Source organism: Hipposideros armiger, unplaced genomic scaffold (assembly GCF_001890085.2).
Source record: "Hipposideros armiger isolate ML-2016 unplaced genomic scaffold, ASM189008v1 scaffold_535, whole genome shotgun sequence".
NCBI classification, from domain to species: Eukaryota; Metazoa; Chordata; class Mammalia; order Chiroptera; family Hipposideridae; genus Hipposideros; species Hipposideros armiger.
In genome coordinates, this window is record NW_017731885.1 from 242,161 (window position 1) to 264,915 (window position 22,755).

The 22,755-nt window shown below is 39.9% G+C and overlaps 1 protein-coding gene across 1 annotated transcript in view; it reads left to right on the top strand.

The window, feature by feature from the left end:
• Nucleotides 1–22,755, top strand: part of SLC9A4 (solute carrier family 9 member A4) — a 62,347-nt gene that overhangs the window by 24,267 nt on the left and 15,325 nt on the right. The window contains exons 3-8 of the mRNA XM_019668731.1: nt 6,834–7,093; nt 8,310–8,527; nt 10,993–11,195; nt 11,782–11,868; nt 14,960–15,030; nt 16,719–16,880. Coding sequence (XP_019524276.1) covers nt 6,834–7,093; nt 8,310–8,527; nt 10,993–11,195; nt 11,782–11,868; nt 14,960–15,030; nt 16,719–16,880 — 1,001 coding nt within the window. The remainder of the gene's footprint in view (nt 1–6,833; nt 7,094–8,309; nt 8,528–10,992; nt 11,196–11,781; nt 11,869–14,959; nt 15,031–16,718; nt 16,881–22,755) is intronic.

The window sequence follows — 22,755 nt, forward strand, 5'->3', positions numbered from 1 at the left end:
CCAAAGTGTAAGTGTTTCTCCTCATATCAACCAATTCTCCAACTCTCCAGACACCGACTTGGTGTCCTCCAATTTGATTCAATTGTAACAGTAATTAGCACCAACCCCATGGTTTAAGGACTCAGTCCCACAAGACTGCCTTCACTTCAGACACCAATTGCATGTCTCAGCCACCCATACTTCTGACTGACTGCCTGTGAAATTGGGGGTTTCCACAACCCCTTCCTCAAGTTCAATAATTTGCTAGAACAGCTAACAGTACTCAGGAAAATAGTTTGTTTTCTGTTACTGTTTTTTTGTTTGTTTGTTTGTTTTGTTTTTTAAATAAAGGATGCAACTCATGAACAGTCTGAGGTGCATAGGGCAAGGTATAGGGGAAGGGGCACACAACTTCCATGCCTTCTCCAGTTATACAACCCTCTCAGACCAACCTGGAAGCTTTCTGAAACTCCTCTTTTAGGATTTTTACAGAAGTTCCATTACATAGGTGTGACTGATTAAATCACTGGCTCTTGGCTATTGAACTCAGTTTCCAGCTCATCTCCTCTCCCTGAGGTCAGGGCCAGGGGCAGGGGTGAGGGCTGTGGGATTGAAAGTTACAACTCTCTAGTCACATAATTTGTTCTTCTGGTAACCAGCCCTGACCCTTACACTATCTGGAGCCTAGCCAGTCATCTCATTAGCATAAACTCAGGCATGGTTGAAAAGGGCTCATTATAAATAACAAAAGATGCTTTTCTCACCCTATCACTCAGGAAATGATAAGTTTTTTAAGGAACTCTGTGTCAGGAGACAAAGACAACATATAAATATATATATATATATATATTATATTTATATTATATATTTATATAAATATATATATATATATATATTTTTATATATTTAAATATATATATATATATATTTTTTACATCATAATATTACACCTCTGCACTGAGTGAAGAGGGTAAATCTAACCTGGTTTTCCATTAGTGATATAGACCTGTTTCCTGTTTGAGATTTAGTTTTGGCTATTTTCTCCCCAATATGTGAAAAATACACACACGGAGAGAACAATCCAAGATGGTGGAGCAGATAAATACTGTGCTTGCCTTCTCCAGTGAACACATCAAAATTACAACTACATTATAGAACAATCAACCTGGAGAACCATCTGAAGTCTAGATGAACAGAAGTTTTATAACTAAGGATATAAAGAAGAAGTGAGACTGGTAGGAGGGGTGGTGTGAAACGGGCTGGCCCCAAACCTCTGTGTGGGGGATGAAGATTGGGAGGGATATCTTGGCCACAGAGGTACCCCTGGAGGAGTGAGAGACCTCATCCCCACATGAGGCTTCCCAGCCGGAGTAATGGTGTCAGAAAGCGGAGCCCCCACAACATCTAGTTGTGAAAAACAGTGGGGATTCTGACTGCCTGGGTGGCTCAGAAGGTTGCGGGAAATGCAGCCATCCTTTTAAAGGGCCCACACACAGACTCATTCGCTGGCATTCACCTTGCCTTCAGTGGAGAGACAGTGACTCAGGGGGCATTGGAGACATATGGGGGCAGACTCAGACTAGGGCTCAAAGACAATCACTGTTTTCCCTTTGCTGGGCCCTCCTCTCATGTGGCCTGCAGTTGGGTACCATCTTTTCTGTGTTGAGCCCTCCTCTATGCCCATGTCCAAATCTGGATCTGATTGATCTGGTGAGCTCTGTTTGCTCCACCCTGGTGACTTACTGAGACCCTGACACACCCAACTCAGTACCGCTTTTTTGGTGGCTGAACCTTACAGGAGCCAGCAACAAGCAGCAGGCCTTGGTGTGTCCTGGCTTTCTGCAGAGCTACCCCAGACCCAGTACTAGTAACAGCCATCCTCAGTTCTGTAAGGCCTCTCCCCCACACCTCCATGTCCAGCACAGGTAGCGACCAACTGTGGAACACTTTGTAGCTCTAACCAGGTAGTCCCAGGCTGATCACAGGCAATGGTTTACCTGGGCCTGCACCAGAGCCCCTCCCAAAAGGGCCCAGAACCAACATACTTGGAGGATGGCTTCACACCACTGCAGAGCACTACCCAATTAGCCTCACAAGTAGCACACCCAAAGGGCTGTCTCAACAGGCACCAGACCCTACTGGGGGAATCCTGCTCCATGTGGTAAACCCCCTCTACAACAGCCCATAAGTTGTGGATGTGGCCGAACCCCACAGCCAGTTAGCCTGAGGGTCAATCCCACCCACTGTCATGTCAATAGCAATCAAGACTCAAATATAACAGGAGGGCACACACAACTCCCACAAGGAACACTCCTGGAATACTCAGCACAGGTGACAAGAAAGACTGTGTGAGTGGGCCCCATAGGACACCTACTACATAAGGGCACCTGGCCAAGACTTGGAGATATAGCAGATCTACCTAATACATAGAAACAAACACAAAGAGGCAGCTAAAACGAAAAAAAAAAAGAAAAGAAGAGAAAGAAAGAAATACATCCCAAATGAAAGAAAAAGAGAAAACTCCAGAAAAAGAACTAAAGGAAATGGAAGTAAGTAACCTACCAGATATAGAGTTCAAAACACTGATTATAAGGATGGTCAAGGAACCTAGTCAAAATTTCAACAGAGAAATAGCAAACATAAAAAAAGACATAGAAACTAAATAAATAAATAAACAAACAAACAGAAGTAAAAAATGCAATAACTGAAATGGAGAATGTACTAGAAGTCAGCAGCAGACTAGATGAAGCAGAGAAGTGAATCAATGATTTGGAAGACAAGGTAGCAGGAAACAAAATTGGAACAGCAAAAAGAAAAAGAATTCAGAAAATGAGGATAGTTTAAGTGACCTGGGACAACATCAAGTATAACAACATTCACATCATAGGGGTACCTGAAGGAGAAGAGAGAGAGCAAGGAATTGAGAACCTATTTGAAGAAATAATGACTGAGAACTTTTCTAATCTGGTGAAGGAAGTAGACATACAAGACAAGGAAGTGCAGAGAGTCCCAAACAAGATGAACCCAAACAGGTCCTCACCAGGATACTTTATCATTAAAATGGCAAAGGTTAAAGACAAAGAGAGAATTCTAAAAAGCAGCAAGACAAAGGCAACTAGTAATTTATAAGGGAGCTCCCACAAGATTGTCAGCTGATTTCTTAGTGGAAACTTTGCAGGCCAGAGGGATTGGGAGGAAATATTCAAAGTGACAAAAAGTAAGGACTTACACCCAAGATTACTCTACCCAGCACTTAAAATGAAAGGACAGTTAAAGAGCTTCCTAGGCAAGAAAAAGCTAAAGGAATTCATCACCACCAAACCACTATTACATTACAAAGAATTTTAGAGGTACTTCTTCAGACAAAAAAATAAAAAATAAATAAAAAGTATGAATAATAAAATGGTAATAACTACACACCTATCAACAATTATTTTCAATGTAAATGGATTAAATGCTCTGATAAAAAACACAGAGTGGCTGTATGGATAAGAAAACAAAACCTTTACATAGGCGCCTACAAGAGACACACCTCAGATTGAAAGATACACACAAACTGAAAGTGAAGGGATGAAAAATGTTATTTCATTAAAATGGAAAAAACAACAACAACTGGTGTAACAATACTTATACCAGACAAAATAGACTTTAAAACAAAGGCTATAACAAGAGACAAAGAAGGACCCTGTAATCCCGCTTCTAGGTATTTGTCTGAAGAAACCCAAAACACTAGCTACTTCAGGGGGACGTGTGCATCCATACGTTTATTGCAGCACTGTTTACAATGGCTGAGATGAGGAGGCAGCCTGTCTATCAATAGATGAATGGATAAAGAGGAAGTGGTACATGTATACAGTGGAATATTGCTCTGTCAGGGAAGGGAATGGGTTCTTGCCATCTGTGGCAGCATGGATGGACCTGGAGGGTATTGTGCTGAGTGGAATATGCCAGAAGGAAAAAGACAGGTGCTATGTGATTTCACTTATACGTGGAATCTAAAGAACAAAATAAACAAACAAACTCAGATACACACTCATAGGTACAAAGAACACTTTGATGGTTGACAGATTGAAGGGGGGTTGAGGAGAGTGGGTAAAAAATGGGAAAGGATTAAGTAGAAATGGTTGTTGCACAGCAATCATGGACTGTAGGGTATAGCATAAGGAATATAGTCAATAATATTGTAATAACTATGTATGGTGTCAGATGGGTACTAGATTGTTCAGAGTGCTAGATGGGAGGGGGTTTGGGGGTGGGTGAAAAAGGGAAAGGGGTTAAGAAGTACAAATTGGTAGTTACAAATCAGTCATGGGGATGTAAAGTAAAGCATAGAGAATATAGTCAATAATGTGATAATAGTTATGTATAGGTGAGTAGTCAGGGAGAGCACTTCTTAAATTACACAAATGTCTAAGCACTATGCTGTATACCTGAAATTAACACAAAATAATATTGAATGCTAACTGCAATTGAAAAATTCAAAAAGTGGGGAAAAGGTTGAAGGGGAATAAGAGGTTCAGATTTCCAGGTATAAAACAAATAAACCATGGGGATGTAATGTACAACGTTGGAAATACAGTCAATGATATTGTAATAATATAACATGGTGTCAGATGGTTACTAAACTATGGTAAGTTATATAAATGTTGAACAACTATGCCGTACACCTGAAACTGATATAAAGTTATATGCTAGCTATATTTTTAATAAAAATCATAAAAAATACACACTCATTACTGTGATTTAAAATGAGTCTAAAGAAAATCTTTTACAACTATAATGACATCCAGAGCCTGGTAATTTGAAAGATAAGAATTGTTTTTCATGTAGTAATTGTGTCTGTAAGTGTAGTCTTCTTAATTATATGTACTACTTTAGCTTCTGCCATGGCATCTTCCGGGCAGGGCACACTGGCATCTAGGGACAGGGCTGGCCCAATTGGCTTTCCCAGGCCTTTGGAACAGAAGGCGTAGCTACTTATAATCTAGAGAGCTATGCAAAAGTGTTTTTGTTTGTGGCAACAACATGCAAATCTTTGAGTCTCAATCATATTCCCTAAGTTTTCTTTGGTTTTGAGAGTCAAATAAACTCCCAGGTCCCACCTGAATGCACTCAGACCTGTTCTTTTGGAGTCTTGTGGAAACACCTGCCTCCTTATCTTGGCTTAACTCCCTGCAATGTGAGCGCAACTCCAAAGGTGCGACACCAAGGACTTCTGAGACCCATATGTGGCTTGCTCCGAGGTCAGGCAAAGGGTGAAGTTGGACTAAACAAACTCACTGAATTGGGATATGACCACTAAGTTTCTTTTGGATTCATTTTGAAGCCATAAGTTACAATTTTCTTTCACACAGCCAAGATTTTTCTTGAAACATGGCTTGATTTTGCTTAAATAAAATAGACCAATATTATACCAGTTTTGTAAAATATGGTTCATACGCACACAGATCATTGACTCTGTTTCCTTGAGTGTTAGTTTCTGCCCCTTTTTTTATTTTTTAATTTGTCTTGGAATAGGAAACACAGGCTAACAGGTGTGTGCTGTGGTTTTGCAGGACCTTTCAGGGCTTGATATTCTCAAAGGTCTTCATTGTCTACTGAAATCTTACTTTACCTGTTTTATGTGTCTCATTAACTGTGTGGCAGCTGTCATTTTGCAGTTTGGTCTAAGTTCTGGACTTGCCAAGTGACACGAAATAGTGATATAAGATTGTTGCAACTTCATAGACATGTTGAAATAATTAGAGAAGTAGTAGGAACATTGGGAGTGTATCACATGGGCTACAGTTGTTTGGAGGAGCCAGTGAGATGATGTATATGGAAAATGTGGCTGGCAGGGTCCAGGGAGGAAAGAAAAACCACACAGTAGGTTAAACAGAAATCCTAATATCAAAATTATGAATTATAATAAAGGAATAGCTACATGATATGAGAGGACTCTCTATGGTAACAGAGGGTTCAGGGACAGCCCCACAAAGAAGGACAAACTTGGAAGGGTTCAGATCTCACTAGAGAAGGTATAGATGGGCCACTGGACAGCAGAGAAGCGCTAGACTGGAGTTGGTCTCGAGTTGCTGGACAAACCATAGACTGCTTTCTGGAGGGCAGAAATGGAGCAGGAAACAGTATCAGTGTCGTGGGACATGCAGTGAGAGCCTGGGCTCAGGAGAGGGCAGAGGGCCTTCAGAGGAACAGGCTGCATGGGCTTACAGAGGGCGGACTACTCAGGTGGATGCCCCCGCCACAGGCACGCTGCACATGGGCCATGTTTTGTTGTTTTATGTCTAGAGATCTGTGGACAGTTTCTCACCAGGCCAATGACATAAAGTTGCAGAGGGACCATTTTCAGGGACTGTAGCCCTGACGGGATCCATGGGAAGCCCTCACATGCGCATGGCTGACTTCTCCTAGGCAGCTCAGGAAGCTGCAGGAAGTCCCTCCCTCCTACAATGTCCCGTCAGCTGCCTCTACTGAGAGAGCTTAACATGGTGCTCATGTTAAAGGAGAAATACTTACAGGAATTCCATTGTTTATTATAGAGCCCATGCTGAAGGGTACATTGGGAGTTGAGAGAAAAGAAATTGGTAATGACACAGAGAACTTAGCAAAGAGACTGGCACACAGTAGGTACTCAGTGATTAAAAGCTGTGAGTATGACACTTATTCAGCAAAACTGAATAAGTTTAAATTAGTTGGAATATATTTAAATTTAAAAATCAGACAGCCGTGTTAACATTTACTGTCATTTCATTTATCATTGTGTATTATTTAGCCAGACATAAAGTTAAGAATCTGTATGTAAAATCTTTCATTTCTAATTCATGTTTCTTTTTATTTTTCCCTTTTTTGTCCAGGTCTTATACAATATATTAATTGCCTTCACAAAGATGCATAAATTTGAAGCCATAGAACCTGTTGACATTTTGGCTGGATGTGCCCGATTCGTAATTGTGGGGCTTGGAGGAACATTTTTTGGCATTGTTTTTGGATTCATTTCTGCGTTTATCACACGTTTCACTCAGAATATCTCTGCAATTGAACCACTGATCGTCTTCATGTTCAGCTATTTGTCTTACTTAGCTGCTGAGACCCTCTATCTCTCTGGCATCCTGGCGTGAGTACAAACCAAGGACCAACTCTGGTAGCAATAAGAGAGAATTTAGGACCACATTTTGTGGATCAGCATCTGGAAAAGGCTTGACTGCTGGCTCTAATTCTCAAAGGTGTTGCAGGATTCAGATTTTTTAAACGTTTATAAAATCTGATTTGGGTCCTTTGCCAAACAAATGTTTTCTCCAGCATTTGCATTTGCTCTCTTCTCGTGATTTGCCTTAGGATTAGCATAGCAATTATAAGGTCATGTTAGAATGCTCAGAAAAGCTGCTGCAAAGAAAAGCAGGGAGAAGTTCAAGGTTAAATTCTCATCTCAGTAATTTTTTTCTTTGACAAATTCATTATCTTAAAGGGAAGCATGCCATGAGAAATTATCATTGCTTTCTGTTATTTCCTTTAAATGCCATCAGAGCTGCACGACTCGTCAGTGTAGAATGAAACTAGGTAGGTGGGATAAGGCTAGAAGTTCAGGTTTCTTTTTCTTAATGAAAATATTTTTTAAAATATTTACCTCATGTAGATCTTGAAATGAGGCTTCTCAACTTGGCTTATTGTATCTGGTCATGTTTTCTCTATGACATTATCCTCATACCCAGCTACTCAGGCAGGAATAGTTAATTTTATTGTATAAAGATACCTATTTTTATTAAATACAGTAGTGTAAAATCTAGACACTCGTTATTTTACCACCTTAAAAGTGATCAAGACTACTGAGATGAAGCAAAGGTCTTCCCACCTCCCACCCAAGACTTGCTAAGGATCTAGAAGAGACGTATTTTAAATAAAAAAATTCTCATTAAATTGTTGTCAGAAATATTACTCAGCTGGAGGAAATGAGGGGTCTTGCTGAATTATTCTTTCCAGGTAATTACAGTGAATTTATTGGGGTTTAATGCAGAGTGGAGTAGAGAGTAGAAGGGGTGTTGACAAAGCTCTTGGTCAGGGAGGGCAAGATAGAATCGGTTCAGCTTCTGGCTTCTGCATGAATTGCCTGCCATTTTGTTGTGGGAAAGCCATGCTACCCTCCTTCCCCACCGTACTCAACTTGTGCAAACCCCTTGGGGAGGGAGAAGAAGAAAAATCTGCAAAGGGAGGACAGAGAAGCTGTTCTTTGTGTATAAAAACAGGATTTGTGTATCTGTGGCATCACCAATAGGGAAGGTTTTTCTGGAAGGGGCCAAATCTTGTGCTTCTCTCTGAGACTGTTCCTTTTGCAGAATCACGGCCTGCGCAGTGACAATGAAAAAATATGTGGAAGAAAACGTGTCCCAGACATCCTACACGACCATCAAGTACTTCATGAAAATGCTGAGCAGTGTCAGCGAGACCCTGATCTTCATCTTCATGGGTGTGTCCACTGTTGGGAAGAACCACGAGTGGAACTGGGCCTTTGTCTGCTTCACCCTGGCCTTCTGCCAGATCTGGAGAGCCATCAGTAAGAGAGAGCAGGGCCCCCAAGGGTCTCCTGCCGGCTGCTTTTTAAAATTGTTCTTATTCCTTTCTGCAGTGTAAAAGCATAAGTAGTGAGATGACGCTAACTTGTTTTACTGGTTAGGGGAGTAATAGGTACTTTGTGGTGACCAAGAAAGTTCTGTTTACTCTTTCAATCAGTTCAAAGTCATTAGTGGCTGATAAGGTTCTGCTCTGAAGCAAGGAGTATTTTTTTTAATCAATCTACACATACAAGTATAACAGTAAATTTATCTTTTGCTCTTCACTTTGTTGCCAGTTTGTCCCCTCCTGTACCTTAAATCAGATATAGATTATAAACTGCAGGCGTTTACACTTTTATTACAGGAAAAGTGAGAAGTCACAGATTGTATTCTATGTAAGGCAAGTACTGTTAAAAAACATTTCCCTAAATAAAGAGGTGGTTTCAGTTGAGGGTTCAGTGTGATATATAGAAAACCAAAGACTAGGAAGTGAATCTTTATTTTTAAGAAGTGCTTAGTATTAATTAGTAAAGGCAACTGTACAATGTAACTGGCATCACCCCTATAAAATATGCCTAATTAAAAAAAATGAGATGTCTTGACTAATGGCTGGTGATTTATCTTGTATATTTATATTTCTGGAGCTAGAAAAAAACATTAAGTACTAAACTACAATATAGAAATTGCCTTTTGACTAGAAGCAATTATAGGCTTAAATGATTTGGACTAATATTTGAAGCATTTTTTTAAGTGACTCTGGTCAATATCGTCAAGCCAAGTACTCAAAGAGGAATTTGGAGAAATGGCTGAGAACTTACCATGAGCATATCAATTCTAAGTGAATTTAGGATGCATTTTAGGATCTGGGAAAGGATAAGAAGAATGCAGAAATATTAAAATATTCATAAAGCTAACTCTGAATATATGTTCCTATTGAGTCCCCAGGACAAAAAAAGAATTGAGGAAATTTAGAAATTTATAATCTCACTTCCAATCCTGACACTATTACCAACTAGCTACTTGATTTGACCTTAGATAGACATTTCAGTACCCAAATCGTCTTCCTCAACCACAAAATGGTGGGTGTAGACAAATTTCTAAGATCTCTTTCAGTTGTAATATTGTAGCGATCCACAGGGGACTAAAGCTAATGTGAAGAGAAGTAACACTACAGAGCTTCTGCCCAGTCAGCAAGAATAGAAACCATTTAGGAAAGGAGTAATATTGTGTCTCTCTCAACATGATTGACCTTTGGCGCCCATCCAGCCCAACTCCTTCATCTTCTCACTGAGGGAACTGATTGAACAGTCACTGAGAGAATGGCTGACTTGGCCACGTCACAGTGAGGGACAGTGCCAGGTGTCAGAATCCAGTTCTCCCACTCGTAGCCTGCCCTCTTTTCAGCCTGACTCATCGTAGCTAATAATAGTTCACACTCATGAAGGCTTATAACATATGAGACCCTGCTTTATGTTGTTTACAGATGTTAAATTTATTTAAACTTTACATCCACCTTCTGAGGTAAACACTGCTCATCACCTCCGTTAAGCAGGTGAGGAGACTGAGCACATGACAGAATTAAGAACCTTGACCGAGGTCACATGACTAGTGCAGAGAGGGGCCAGGACAAACAACACAAAGTGAAAAATTTTAGATGTAACTGTCTCTTGCGCTGCCGGTGTGCCTGTAATCAGGGCTGCTTGCTGTGGAGTCTATGTGAATGGAAGTCATAGGAGGATGCTGAAAGTTGTATTACTCTGCAGTGAAACTTCTTTAATTAGTCAGGGCTTAAGTGAAGGAACCTTTCCCACCATGAACCACTGCACTGCGGGTAGCTAGGCCATGTGGGCCACTTGGGAATGGAAAACCAATGTGGTAAAAAACACCTCTGTGTTGAAAGAAGCTCTCCCGCCCTCCACCCTCCACTTACTGACAACAGGAATCCCTCCCATTGAATTCTTGCCAACATCCTTTCTTGTCTGCACTGAACCTCAAGAAGAACCAAACCAACCGCAAAAGATTTGCTCACCGTGCAGAGACCACAGTCCCCGAGAGGGCTCTTCTCATGTTGAAAATTACACACCTCCTTTGGTTACTTGGTGAGAAGATGAAATGATAAAAATGTTTTTATCACCCAGGCAGTACCCTAGTTTTGAGAGGCAGAGCAAAAATTATGAGAATGGATTAGAAAATATATGCCATTTCTTATATCGAAATGTATTAAGATTTTGTTACTTTAAACACACACACACACGCTAGGAAACTATCGATCTGAAGCATCACTGTTTCACAATTAGTCAAAAAGTGAAAAGTTTTGTGAGGTATTCTGTTTGGGATGGGCAATGATGGGTGCGATGGAATTTGGGTGCCTCATTTTGAGGGCACATGCACATGCCTTGGGTGCACTAGCATTGTATATCTACTGGTTCATGACTCTCTGCTCTAATATGTATTTCCCCCTTTCTAGGCGTATTTGCTCTCTTCTATGTCAGTAACCAGTTTCGGACTTTCCCCTTCTCCATCAAGGACCAGTGCATAATTTTCTACAGTGGTCTTCGAGGAGCTGGAAGTTTTTCACTTGCATTTTTGCTCCCTCTGTCTCTTTTTCCTAGGAAGAAAATGTTTGTCACTGCTACTCTAGTAGTTATATATTTTACTGTATTTATTCAGGTTGGTAGATTTCTTTCATACTTGAAATAAGTAGATCATTTTAGGATTATGTATTAAATTAGTATAATACCAAAAAAGGGACACTATTTCATCTTTAGACATGTGCTCTATACCCAAATTAAATCCCCAACTATTTCTAGATCATGTTTGTGGTCATCCTTTAACCTCTAAAATATATTGCCTTTTAATTAATCAATAAAACATGTTAATTAAAATATTCCTGGGTAACAGGTGAATGATAGCTACTCTACTGTGTATTGTGGAAAATAAGATTGCAATTGGTACTAGATAGCACAAGGCTTTCTTTTAGCTGGTGTTATCTCTCAGCAAACTAATGAATGGTTATTTTAAAAGATGAAACTAAATTCCTGCTTTAAAATACAGACATAATGCCTACTTTTTTATTGTAGAATTTAAAAGAATTAAATAAGAGCTAAAGTAAACACTGGAACATGTATCCAGTAGAAGCTAGTATAAAACGAAGACATAAAAATTGAAAGCTCTAATAGTTTTGCTAATAGGTTTGCTTTCTGTAATGACAGTCTTCACTACAACAAAACCTTCTATTTTATTCTTTATGATCCAGGGAATCACAATTGGCCCTCTGGTCAGGTACCTGGGTGTTAAAAAGACCAACAAAAAAGAATCCATCAACGAAGAGCTTCATATCCGTGTAAGTTATCTCTTTATCATAATTAATGAGCTAATAAGATGTACCCCAGCTTGCCACCTATGGGAGTCATCATGTACACATCACTAGACATAGCCTTTTTCTTTTCTAGCTCCACTAAAAGTGACTATACTTGTTCCCTATTGTTGCTGTAGGAAATGATTACAAACTTAGCGGCTTTAAAAAGAAAAGCACAAAGGTATTATCTTATAGTTCTGGAAGTCACAAATTCAAAATGGGTCTCACTGGGCTAAAATCAAGATGTTGTAGGGCTGTGTTTCTTTCTGGAGGTTCTGGGAGGGCGGTTTGTTTTCTTACCTCTTCCATCTTCTAGAGGCTGCTGGCCTTCCCTTCCACCTTCATAGCTAGCAGTGGCCAGTCAGGTCTTTCTCATGCTGCATCACTCTAATACTGGCTTTTCTGCCTTCCTCTCCCATATTAAAGACCTTTATGATAATATTGGGCCCATGTGGATAATTCAGGATATTCTCTCTATCTTGAGCAAAGTCCTTCTGCTATCTTAATTCTTCTTTGCATTTAAACTAACATGTTCACAGGTTGTTAGGATTAGGACTTGGGCATCTTTGGGGACCATTATTCTTCCTACCACTATCTGCTTTGTGCCCCTCACAGATTCATGTGTGTTCCACGTGCGAAATACATCAATATCCCCAAAAGTTTCAATTCATTATAGTATCAGTTCAAAGACCCAAAATCTCATCTAAATCTTATCAGTTCAAAAGTCCCAAATCTTGTCATTTCAGTCATCTAAATCAGGAATGGATGAGGCCCTGGGATCAATGCATCCTGAGGCACAGCTCCTCTCCAGTTCTGAAACTCAAGAAACAAGTTACTTGTGCCCAAAATACACTGGTAGGACCGTCAGAAGATAGTAGCTGTAGATATTCACTTTCCAAAGGAGGGGGTGGTGGAAGGGAAAGAGTCATCTGCCCCAAACAAATTTCCCAGTCCACCTGGGAGAACTATTTAGTTTCAAGGCCTGGGAACTACCTTCTGTGATTCTTAGCTCCACCATCTTCTTCTCTCAACTGTACCATCTGAGTCATACTTCTTTTTTCATGAAAGGCAGCATGTTTGTAGCTCATTATTTTGATCAGCCTGTTTCTTACCTGTAGAATTTTGGGGGTCCAATAGCCTCCTTTCATTTGGTCTTCTCTCTCTCCCTTTTAGTCCAAGCTGGCAGTATTTCTGGGAAGGGCAACAGAACCAGTAAGGGATTTATATTAAGAGCTTTGTTGCAAGGAATTAGCTTACCTACTGTGGGGGGCTGTCTAGGAAAGTCCAAAATCTGTAGGATGGGCCATTGAGAAGGGTAGCCCGGCTCTCAGGCATGAGCTGCTGATGCTGTGTGCAAGTGGAAGCCTCAGCTCTACCCTTCAGGCCTTTCAACTGATTGAATCAGGCCCACCTAAATTATTCCGAATAGTCTCCCTTACTTAAAGTAACTGATTATGGACTTCAATCATATCTACAAAATGCCTTTTCAGCAACTTCTAGACTGGTGTTAATGATAACTAGGGATGAGCCTGGCCAAGTTGACACCTCAGAAAACTATGACAGTGACTAGTGTTTAGGGTTATCCTGTTTGGTTCTAGAATCATTGTTCTAATGGAACATGGGCTCCTCTGCTCTTTGTAAACTTTTAATTAGGAAGGAGTAAGACTTCAACTACTTCTGCAGACAAAGCCTCTTGGGAGTTTTCAGTGAAAATATCCAACTCTGACAAAGATGAGGGTGAAATTGAGCATGGTTTTGACCTGTTTGTTTTAAGTTCAACACAATAGTGAAGGGATGTCATTCTGTATGGCTCCAGGGAATAGAAATGAGACTTCAGGTATGGAAGATGTAGGGAGAGAGACTCAGTTGATGAAAAAAATTTGACAGTTGTTTATTGCATGGCACACCCGTAGGTGAAACAGATGTGTACAAACAGTGATTGGGAATATTTAGCAGAGTTGTGCGGCAGTTGAAGCCTTGAGGGGATGATCAGCCCAGATAATTTTAGGTTTCTTTCATCCCTGAGAGTTCATGACTCTAATGCTGGAGAAACTGCTGAAATCTTTCAAAATCAGCCCTGAATTTCATGGCCAAAGCCACTTAAGGAAATAAAGTAATTAAATTCCAGGAAACTGGAATTAAAATGTTTCAAGGCCATTTGAAAATATTCAACAGATGGAGAGAGGGAGGGAGTGTTTTAACATAAATAATGCTTTAACCTGATTGAAGATTTTTCTCTCTACCTTTATGCCCTCTGATCATCAGAGAGAGAAATTAGATATTATTCTTAAGACAACAGAACTTGTGTATTTCACTTCCTACTTATTTTTCTCAAAAATGTTTTACTTATTGGTAGAAAGTGCATCAATTAAGTGTTCAGAATTAATTTAGTATTTTAACTTATTTATCAGAAGAAAAAAATAGAAGCCAGAATGAACTTTAATGACTACAAATTTAAATTATTTAAAGTCCAATTCATAAATTTTAAAAACACTGTGCTTTTTCCCTAAATTCTTATAAACAATTTGAATAAAGCAAATACTATGTAATTGGCTTGGATGGTGGAATGTAAATACTGAGACAAAATCAACAGAAAGAAAATGAGGCATATAGATAAATTTTGTTGTTATGTGTTATTATTATAATAGAATTACATTTCTAGAAACTGTATAAATTGGATACTGGCATTTTCTTTCTTTCTTTTTTCTTTTTCTTTTGCAATGAGATGCAAAGTAAAAGTTAATTATTAGGCTTTATATCCATATGATTTCATAATGAGAAATTCCCTAGATCATTCTAGAAACATATTACTTAAAGGAAATGGCAGGTACCCTGTTTTCACTGCAAGTTACATGCGATACTAAGGAACTTATCTACAGTCTTTGAATCATGAGTCTAATTTGAATTACTATGCAAGGCATTATAAGCTTCAGTTACATGAACAGAGTGATAGAAAAGAGGATATGCTTCAGGATATTAAAGCCTCCTTTGTTTTCCAAAGTGTATCAGTTTTCCTTGTGTGTATTTTAGAGTTAACGCTTCACCAGAAATCATTTTCTTGTGTTTGGTTTGGCAGTTGATGGATCACTTGAAGGCTGGAATTGAAGATGTGTGTGGGCAATGGAGCCACTACCAAGTGAGAGACAAGTAAGGAGACTGAGGGTTTCACTATCTAGGAAGGATCTTTGTGGCATGGGGAACCACAAAAGGCTACATTGGAAGCTGAGCATAAAGCTAGAAAAAATATAGAGGAAGGGGGCCAGGAAGATAAAGGGCCTGGGAGCCATGCCATACAAGAAGCAGGTGGAAAATAGAATGACTCTGGGATTTCCAGGTAGGGAGTCTAAGGGGGTAACAAGGCCATGGCTAAATTTATACACTATAGAAGACCATTCAGAGTTAAATAACAGATTCTGTTTAAGATGTCTCAGATATGTATTCAGCCCCGTTTTGGTATTTAGTCTCAAGTTTAAGAGGAAGACCATGGCTGGAGATAATGGTTGTGAGTTGTCAGTGAGTGTTTGGTAACCAAAGCCATGGGCATGGGTGCAGTCACTACAAGAGTGTGAAGAAGGAAGCTGGCTGAGGACAGGACTCTGAGAAGCCTCCATTCCTATGTAAAGAAGAGGAAGGGTGAGGAGACCCGGAAGTCTACAGGGAGGCTGGAAGGGAAACAGGTGTCAATCAGGATGTGGAGGGCACAGACAATGCCCCAGTAGCACCTCAAGAGAGGTCATGTGACAAGTAGGGCTAGGGCAAGGGCAAGCACCGGCCTTGAATAGCACAAGGTCAAGGTGAGCTCAGTGTGAAGTGTCAGAGAAGTCCTAATGGTTGGAGAGCCAATGACACTGGGTAGAGGAATAAATAGGAACAATAAACTCTCATGAAGAAAATCAGGAAATTAGAAGTCTGAGGGGGTGACTTAGTTGGAGCAAGAGTGGCCTTGGTAGGTGCCACACATAGGTCACAAAACTCAAGGATTCACAGCCTGCTAAACCTGGAGGAGACCTGACTCATAGAATCCATTCGCCTCACAGACCAGGAAACCAATCACCAGATAATAAGCCAGCAACCTAGGCAGTTACGTTCCCTCCAGAAAGTAGAGCAGGTAGACAAATTACTCTCTGAATGTAAAATGATTGGGAGTATTGAAAATTCCTACTCCAAACAAATGGCCAACTGGGAAGGCACCAATACAGACGTGCAGCTCACTCAGACTAATGGTTGGCGAGAGGTTCATGACAATAATCAGCCGCCATCAGCGTCTAGCCTATTCAGCTTCTGCGTCATTCATACTGTCAACATATATGTGGGTTCTTATCCCCTCCTCCTAATTGGCAGGATTTAAAATGATCTGCGGCATAATGAACAAAACTACTGTAACCATGGGGCCATTTACACTTACTGGGTTCTGGCTGGATAGGCCAGTGTTACTGTAAGTGCAGCTGCCACTGTTTGGAGCTATTTAGAATGGAACACTTGTTCAAAAGCTTCAACCCCCTCATTTCCTCTCTTAACAATTGGAGCTGAGCTGAGCTGGGCCTCCCCCTCTCCCTACTTATGCACACTTTTTGCCCTGATTGCAGCTTGTCCCTTCCTTTTGTTTAGTTGATTTTCAATATATTCAGGCCAGTAAGCCATTCTTTCTTTATTAAAAAAAAAGTATAAATTCTGTGATTTAAAAATAAATAAATAAATGTGTTCAAAAGCTCTACATTCCAGGCACTGTTCTGGTGCTTTTCAGGCTAGAGTTAAGTAGTCATTTGTTTTAAGAAAAATATATACATAACACATACAACATTTAACATTTTCACAATGTTGGTTTTCATTTTTAGGTTTAAGAAGTTTGATCACAGATATTTACGGAAAATCCTAATCCGAAGGAACCTGCCAAAGTCAAGCATTGTTTCTTTGTACAAGAAGCTGGAAATGAAACAAGCCATCGAGATGGTAGAGACTGGGATCCTAAGTTCTACAGCCTTTTCCATACCCCATCAGTAAGTCACATCTGCTCTTTGAGCAAGACTTTCAATGTCAGAGCTCCAAGGGACAAGAACTCATTGTTCTACTTAAACATAATACTGAGAGTGAAGAGGCACAAATATGAGGAAGAAATAATGGGAAAAAAAAAAGATGAGCTAGTCTTGGCATTTTATAGCTTGGCCATGCTCAATCTGTGTCACCTAACTTCTGAAAATTATTTTTGAGCAAGAGTTGCCTACTGTAGTTGCATGACATCTTTCTTTGGGGAGGAGGGGAATCTGAATTTATAGAATTACAGCAAGGCTTTCTCTTCCTCTCCCTGATTAGAAATCTCTATGCTTTTACCCCTGTTTGTTTGATTCTGCTTATCTTACTGTTGTATTCCTCCCATGAGTCATTTCTCTTTCTGTTTTGCATGAGCAGAGACCCGGTCAGCATTCTGGGATGCTAACTTAGATTTGGGGGTGAGTGGTGGTAGCAAGATGTGTGGTGGTCGGTGAGCTATGTAAAGAGAAAGCTGTGTTTGTAATTGTGTCTAAAGCAAAAATCTGTGTGAGATTGTGAAATTTGCCTTGAGTCTGTGTAAGAGCATCATGGAATAGGAGCAGGGAGGGAACTGGCTTCCTGCAGAACAGGGGCCCTAGGGAGTTGGTGTAGAAACGGTATAGGGAGGGGTAAGACCCATATATATGTCCATCATTACAAGACGGTTTGTTTTGAAACAATATTTCTATTGGAGCATCTGGAAACCAATTGTCCCTAGAGCTGTCTAGACATTTTTAAAGCTGCTTTAACTCTCTGACATTTAGCAAGAGCCCCTTCACTATCACAAGAATTAGTTACCTCCCCGCCACTGGAAAAATTAATGAGCACCTATATTTAGGACGAGCAACACAAGCCCCTTCATCCTGTCATCTTTAGCCAGTAAAGACACTTGATCATGAGCTTCAATTATATCCTCATGTTTGAAAAGCAAGTTGGGAAAAGAGCTAAGAATAGATAGCAATAAAATTGTCACTGGTGCCTGAGTGTTATTTCTCATCCCTTACTTGCTAATTAATCAGAAACACCATAGCCTTTCTTACATAGCCTGGAAACAATGTAAAGTAGCATGTCGCTGAGGCTCTCTCAGTATAAACAGAAAACTTTCTGCCTTATGTTTCAGTGAGGCTGTTTCTGTGGCTGCTTGGTTGGCTGTTTGGTTGGTTGGTTGATTGGTTGGTTGGTTTTGGTGCTGCCCATTACATGGCTTTAAGAAACTTCTGACACTAAATTGAGAATATACTAACAAATATTTGTTGGCAGCTCCATGCCACACCATATTAGGGCCTTATGTAAAAGGAAAAATCAGTAATATTGATCCTGTCTTTATTTAAAATATTCTTGATATTTTATTCATCGTGGATTTTTTTGCATTGACCTTTGTTGTCTAAAATACTGCATTCAAGTCCTATGTAACTTGATTACTGGACTTTTTTGGCATCCTCTCACCAGACATGAGTGCCTCACTCACCTCACCTTAGGCCCAACTATGTTCCTGGGACACTTATTGTGTGAAAGCAGACACAGTCCATGCTCTCATGGGGCTCATACCCTAGCAAGGTCATGACATTAATACAAACGGCCATATTAATAAAAAAGGTCACAAACATATACTCCTAAGCTATGAGAGTACAGGAGGTGAAACTCGTCTTGTTCCCAGGCGTCTGACCTGCTCACTGAAGGATGAATGGAGTTAACTGCAGAAGGGCCAGACAGGTTCAGGCAGCTTAGACCATTAGGAACTTCCTCAATTGGTTTGCTTTCTAGTTATGTGAGCACTTGGTCTAGGAATGTAGGGGTGTTATCTCAAATGAGAATCAGTTATTCTGTGTTAAAACATAATTTGAATCTCTGTATTATGTGGCCTGGGTCATAAACAGTTGCCCCAGTTTCTGACCTCAAGGCAATTTGTAAGCCAGCTTCAGTTGGAGGGGGTCCATCTGTTGAGTCAATTATTTTTTCAGACAGTTTTTCAGACACAGATTCAAGATTAGTAAGAGAACTTTATAGGTTAGAGACATTTTTTCCCCCTATCTATAGCCTAACCCAGTTAACTTGTGTGGGAGAGGAGCATTTTTAAACTAATATTTAACACAGGTTTCATATTTAAATTGCATTTATTTGACCTCATCAGAAATCTGTAGGACATCAAGCAAAACGGAATTCCTCTCCTAAGATCAAAGCCATTAATTTCTTAGTAAATAAACCTTCATACAATAATAGGAAAAAGAGGTGTGTACTCAGCTCGCTTTTTATTATTCTGTATGAAATGATAACAGCAAAATGCGCATACATTTTTTTTTCTTCAGAAGTTTAAGCAATTGTTCTACAGAAGTTTAGATTTCCAAATTCTGTGACCTTCAAGAGAACATGCCTACCAAAAGTCGCCTATAGTATAGAGCAGATGGTGTTGGCTCTATGGAACCTCATTACTTTGGCGTACATTATCGTAGTTGATTCTTAAAACAACCCTACAGAATAGGTAGGCTACGTACTTGAATTATTCCTCTAAGTAAGAGATACCTCATTTCACCAGTTAGAAGTAAGTTCTTAGGAACAACAGAAGATAGAGGCTCAAACTTATTAAAAGTGTGGAAGCTTTAAAAATATTTTGATCATATTAAAGAGATATGGAAATGTTTATAAATTCATAGGTGTAGCAAACTTTAACTCTACAACTTCAAAATATCACATTTAAGAACTTCCAAATAATTTTACATGCCACTTATAAAAAAGCATAATGTAATTTATTATAGTTTAAGGATTTTTAAGTTGATCATGTATTGCCAGATATAAGTTTACATTAGCGCATTCTTATGGCAAAGACCCTGGAACGAAGATTCGGGTGCCATTTTCACTCCATAATGGGACATTGTGTTGTGGAGAACCAGGCCTTCTCATCTGCCCCCTCACTCATTCTAAATGTTGGTCATCTTGGGGACCTTTCTAAAAAGACACAAGGCATCCACACTCACAGAAGAGCTGCTGGGCACCAGTGTTTACTCAGTGGGCATGTCTCAGTCATCTTAGCATACATTTCCCATGGATTTCATGTATAAAACTATTAAAAGAGGATGGATTCTTCTAAATGAATCAGGGTATAGTATTTGAGTTTGGGGGAATTCATATTATGGTATGAACATAACATCTACAAAAGTTCCTGTCTACATTGCTATTTGTTTAGAATTGAAGCCTCTTTTTACATTGTTGTAACATCTGATTTTTAAAAAAGTTATGAGTAATGTGAACCTTTGATTCAAATACATTTAGATTCAGATTTTCCCAGTTGGATTTTAATAGCCATGAAATGACCACAGGACTTTTATGTAAGGTGACAGAGATCTCTTTTATGGGTCATGAATGACTGTTCCAATGGCGAGAGTCTTTCAGTTTCTAATTTTACTCTTTTGACCTAGAGATTATGAACAGTCAGTTCTTCTAAGGATTGTATCTTTCCTGTACTCATGATATGATTATTTGAGGGATGGTTTTGCTAATGAAGTGACATGTGGAAAGCTCCAGGTATACCTGGCCCAAGTTAATAATTCGTCTGTGTAAGTTTATAACTGCAGCTTCTCAGTGTGGATCAGAGATGATACCTGTGTTACATATCTAGCCAGCAGCCTGAAGGAATCTTAATTAAGGCTGGTCCTTCCCATCATGGTCAATTATAAACCAGGGAGACCGCCAAGTTAGATCTACTGCTGTCTCAAGTTTAACTTTACCATCTCCTCTACCAGTGTTTTTTCATATTTGGTTGGTTTATTTTGCACCCAGGAAATGGAACTGTTTGATTGGTTGTTGTTTTTGCTTAGCAATAGATTACTTTCACCATAGTAAAGGAATGTGTTCAGATTGTGGGAATGTGTGGGTGTATCTGAATAAGAATAAATTTTATTTGAAGGACTTTATTTTTATTTGAAGGACATTTAAACAGGTTGACATGCCCTTCTAATAATGTTTAAATCAGCAAGGGTGGTGGCTGAATATCAATAGTGTTGGCATTTGCGGATCTGAGATATGGAAACTCTGGTTTCAACAAAAGTGTAAAAAGGGCGTTAGTCAGTTTACAGATAGCATTGCTAAATAAATCTTGGCATACTGCGATCTCTAGTATCCAAGTCTTTAAAAATTTTTTACCAATTGTACACTACTTACAAAACATCTTTGTTCCTTATAGCTATATTGCTACTAATGTTTGGGAAAAAAATACTTTAAAAGTGTCTTGTATCGAAACTAATACCTACTCATCTCTGTGATCAATTACCGTATTTCCCCATGTATAAGACGCACCCTTTTTTGAAAAATTTGGGGTCTAAAAACTGGGTGCGTCTTATACAGTGGTTGTAGGTTTTTTTACTTGCATTTCCCGCTTTTTTGCGCTTGTTGTCTTTGCGCTCATTGTTTCGCACTTGTTACTGGTATATTACAGTAGGTTACGTTTTGCCACATTCTGCCCAGAAATGGCTCAGAAAACATTTTTGTACAATGCTGAATTCAAGTTAAAAGTGATCCAGTGTGCAAAAGTGAATGGAAATCGTGCTGCTGAACATAAGTTTGGCCCTCCTCCAACTGAGAAAACAATCCGAGACTGGCTATGGGAAGAAGAAACCCTACTGAAAACGCCACAGCAGAAGAAGGCCATGAGAGGCAATATATGAAGACAGTGATTCATCATTAGACACCGATGAGGACAAGCTAATGGTTGGGAGTTTTGACAGTGATGAGGAGTTGTATGAATTTTATGATGAATAAAACTTGAGTTTAATATCTTTATGTAATACTTTTTTTTTCAAATTTTGGGCCCCAATATTAAGGTGCTTCTTTTTTTTTTTTTTAGATTTTTATTGGGGAATTGGGGGGATGGGAACAGTGCTGGGGAATTGGGGGAAGGGGAACAGACAAGTTGCTGTCGTTTTTTTTGTTCTTCAATCTAGTTGTGGAGGATGTTGCTTCACTGGCCCAAGTTGGCACCATCATTGCGCTCTTCTCTGGCGAGGCAGATCAGTCGCCGGCTTCTGGACGGCCGCTCACTGCGGCTGCTGGCCGCTCACGCTGGCTGCTGGCCGCTCACGCTGGCTGCTGGCCACACATGGTAGCCCATGGCAATCCACTGCCGCAGGGACTGCAGCCCACGCCGTCGCCGGCGACTCAGGGCAGCCCAGCTCCAGGTCGAGCTGTTGTTCAGCATCTTAGCTGTGGAGGGCAGTGTCACTGGCCCTCATATGTGGGATCCGAACCGGGGCCCTCTGGCATCCCAAGCGAGTTCTTAACCATCGCGCCACTCGGCCGGCCCTTAAGGTGCTTCTTATACATGGGGAAATACGGTACCCGAAGACTTTTCACAGCAGTGCCATTATTCACTCAGAAGAGCTGCAGCTAGGGAAGAAAAAAAGCAAAACTCTGTAAGGGTTTATACCAAGATGTTAAGGGAGGTGAAGTAGTAAAAGATAAGTTTAATTTTCTTTAGTTCTCTCTTTAGTTCTTATGTTCTACAGTGAACATATACTACTCACGCAATAAAAGTTTTTAGAAATTACCTCTAGTAAATTGAAATGATTGAAATCAAATATATTTGTCACATGTGAATTGTGCACATAGCAATGTTATGACTTTGAAATCCTCAGAGGACAATTGTGCATTGACTGCTAACCTGGGCATGACTTGGTTTTTGAACCCTTTTTTGGGTTGGGTGGGGGTGGGGCTCAAGGTCAAGGAAGTCAGTGTGGAGGCAGTGAGCAGTCAACTGTTTCTGGAATCGCACAGAGTTCCCAGTGTCTCAGAACTGGGCTGACTTTTCAGTGATGAAAATAGTCTAATCCTCCTTGTAAAATACGATACTAGGTT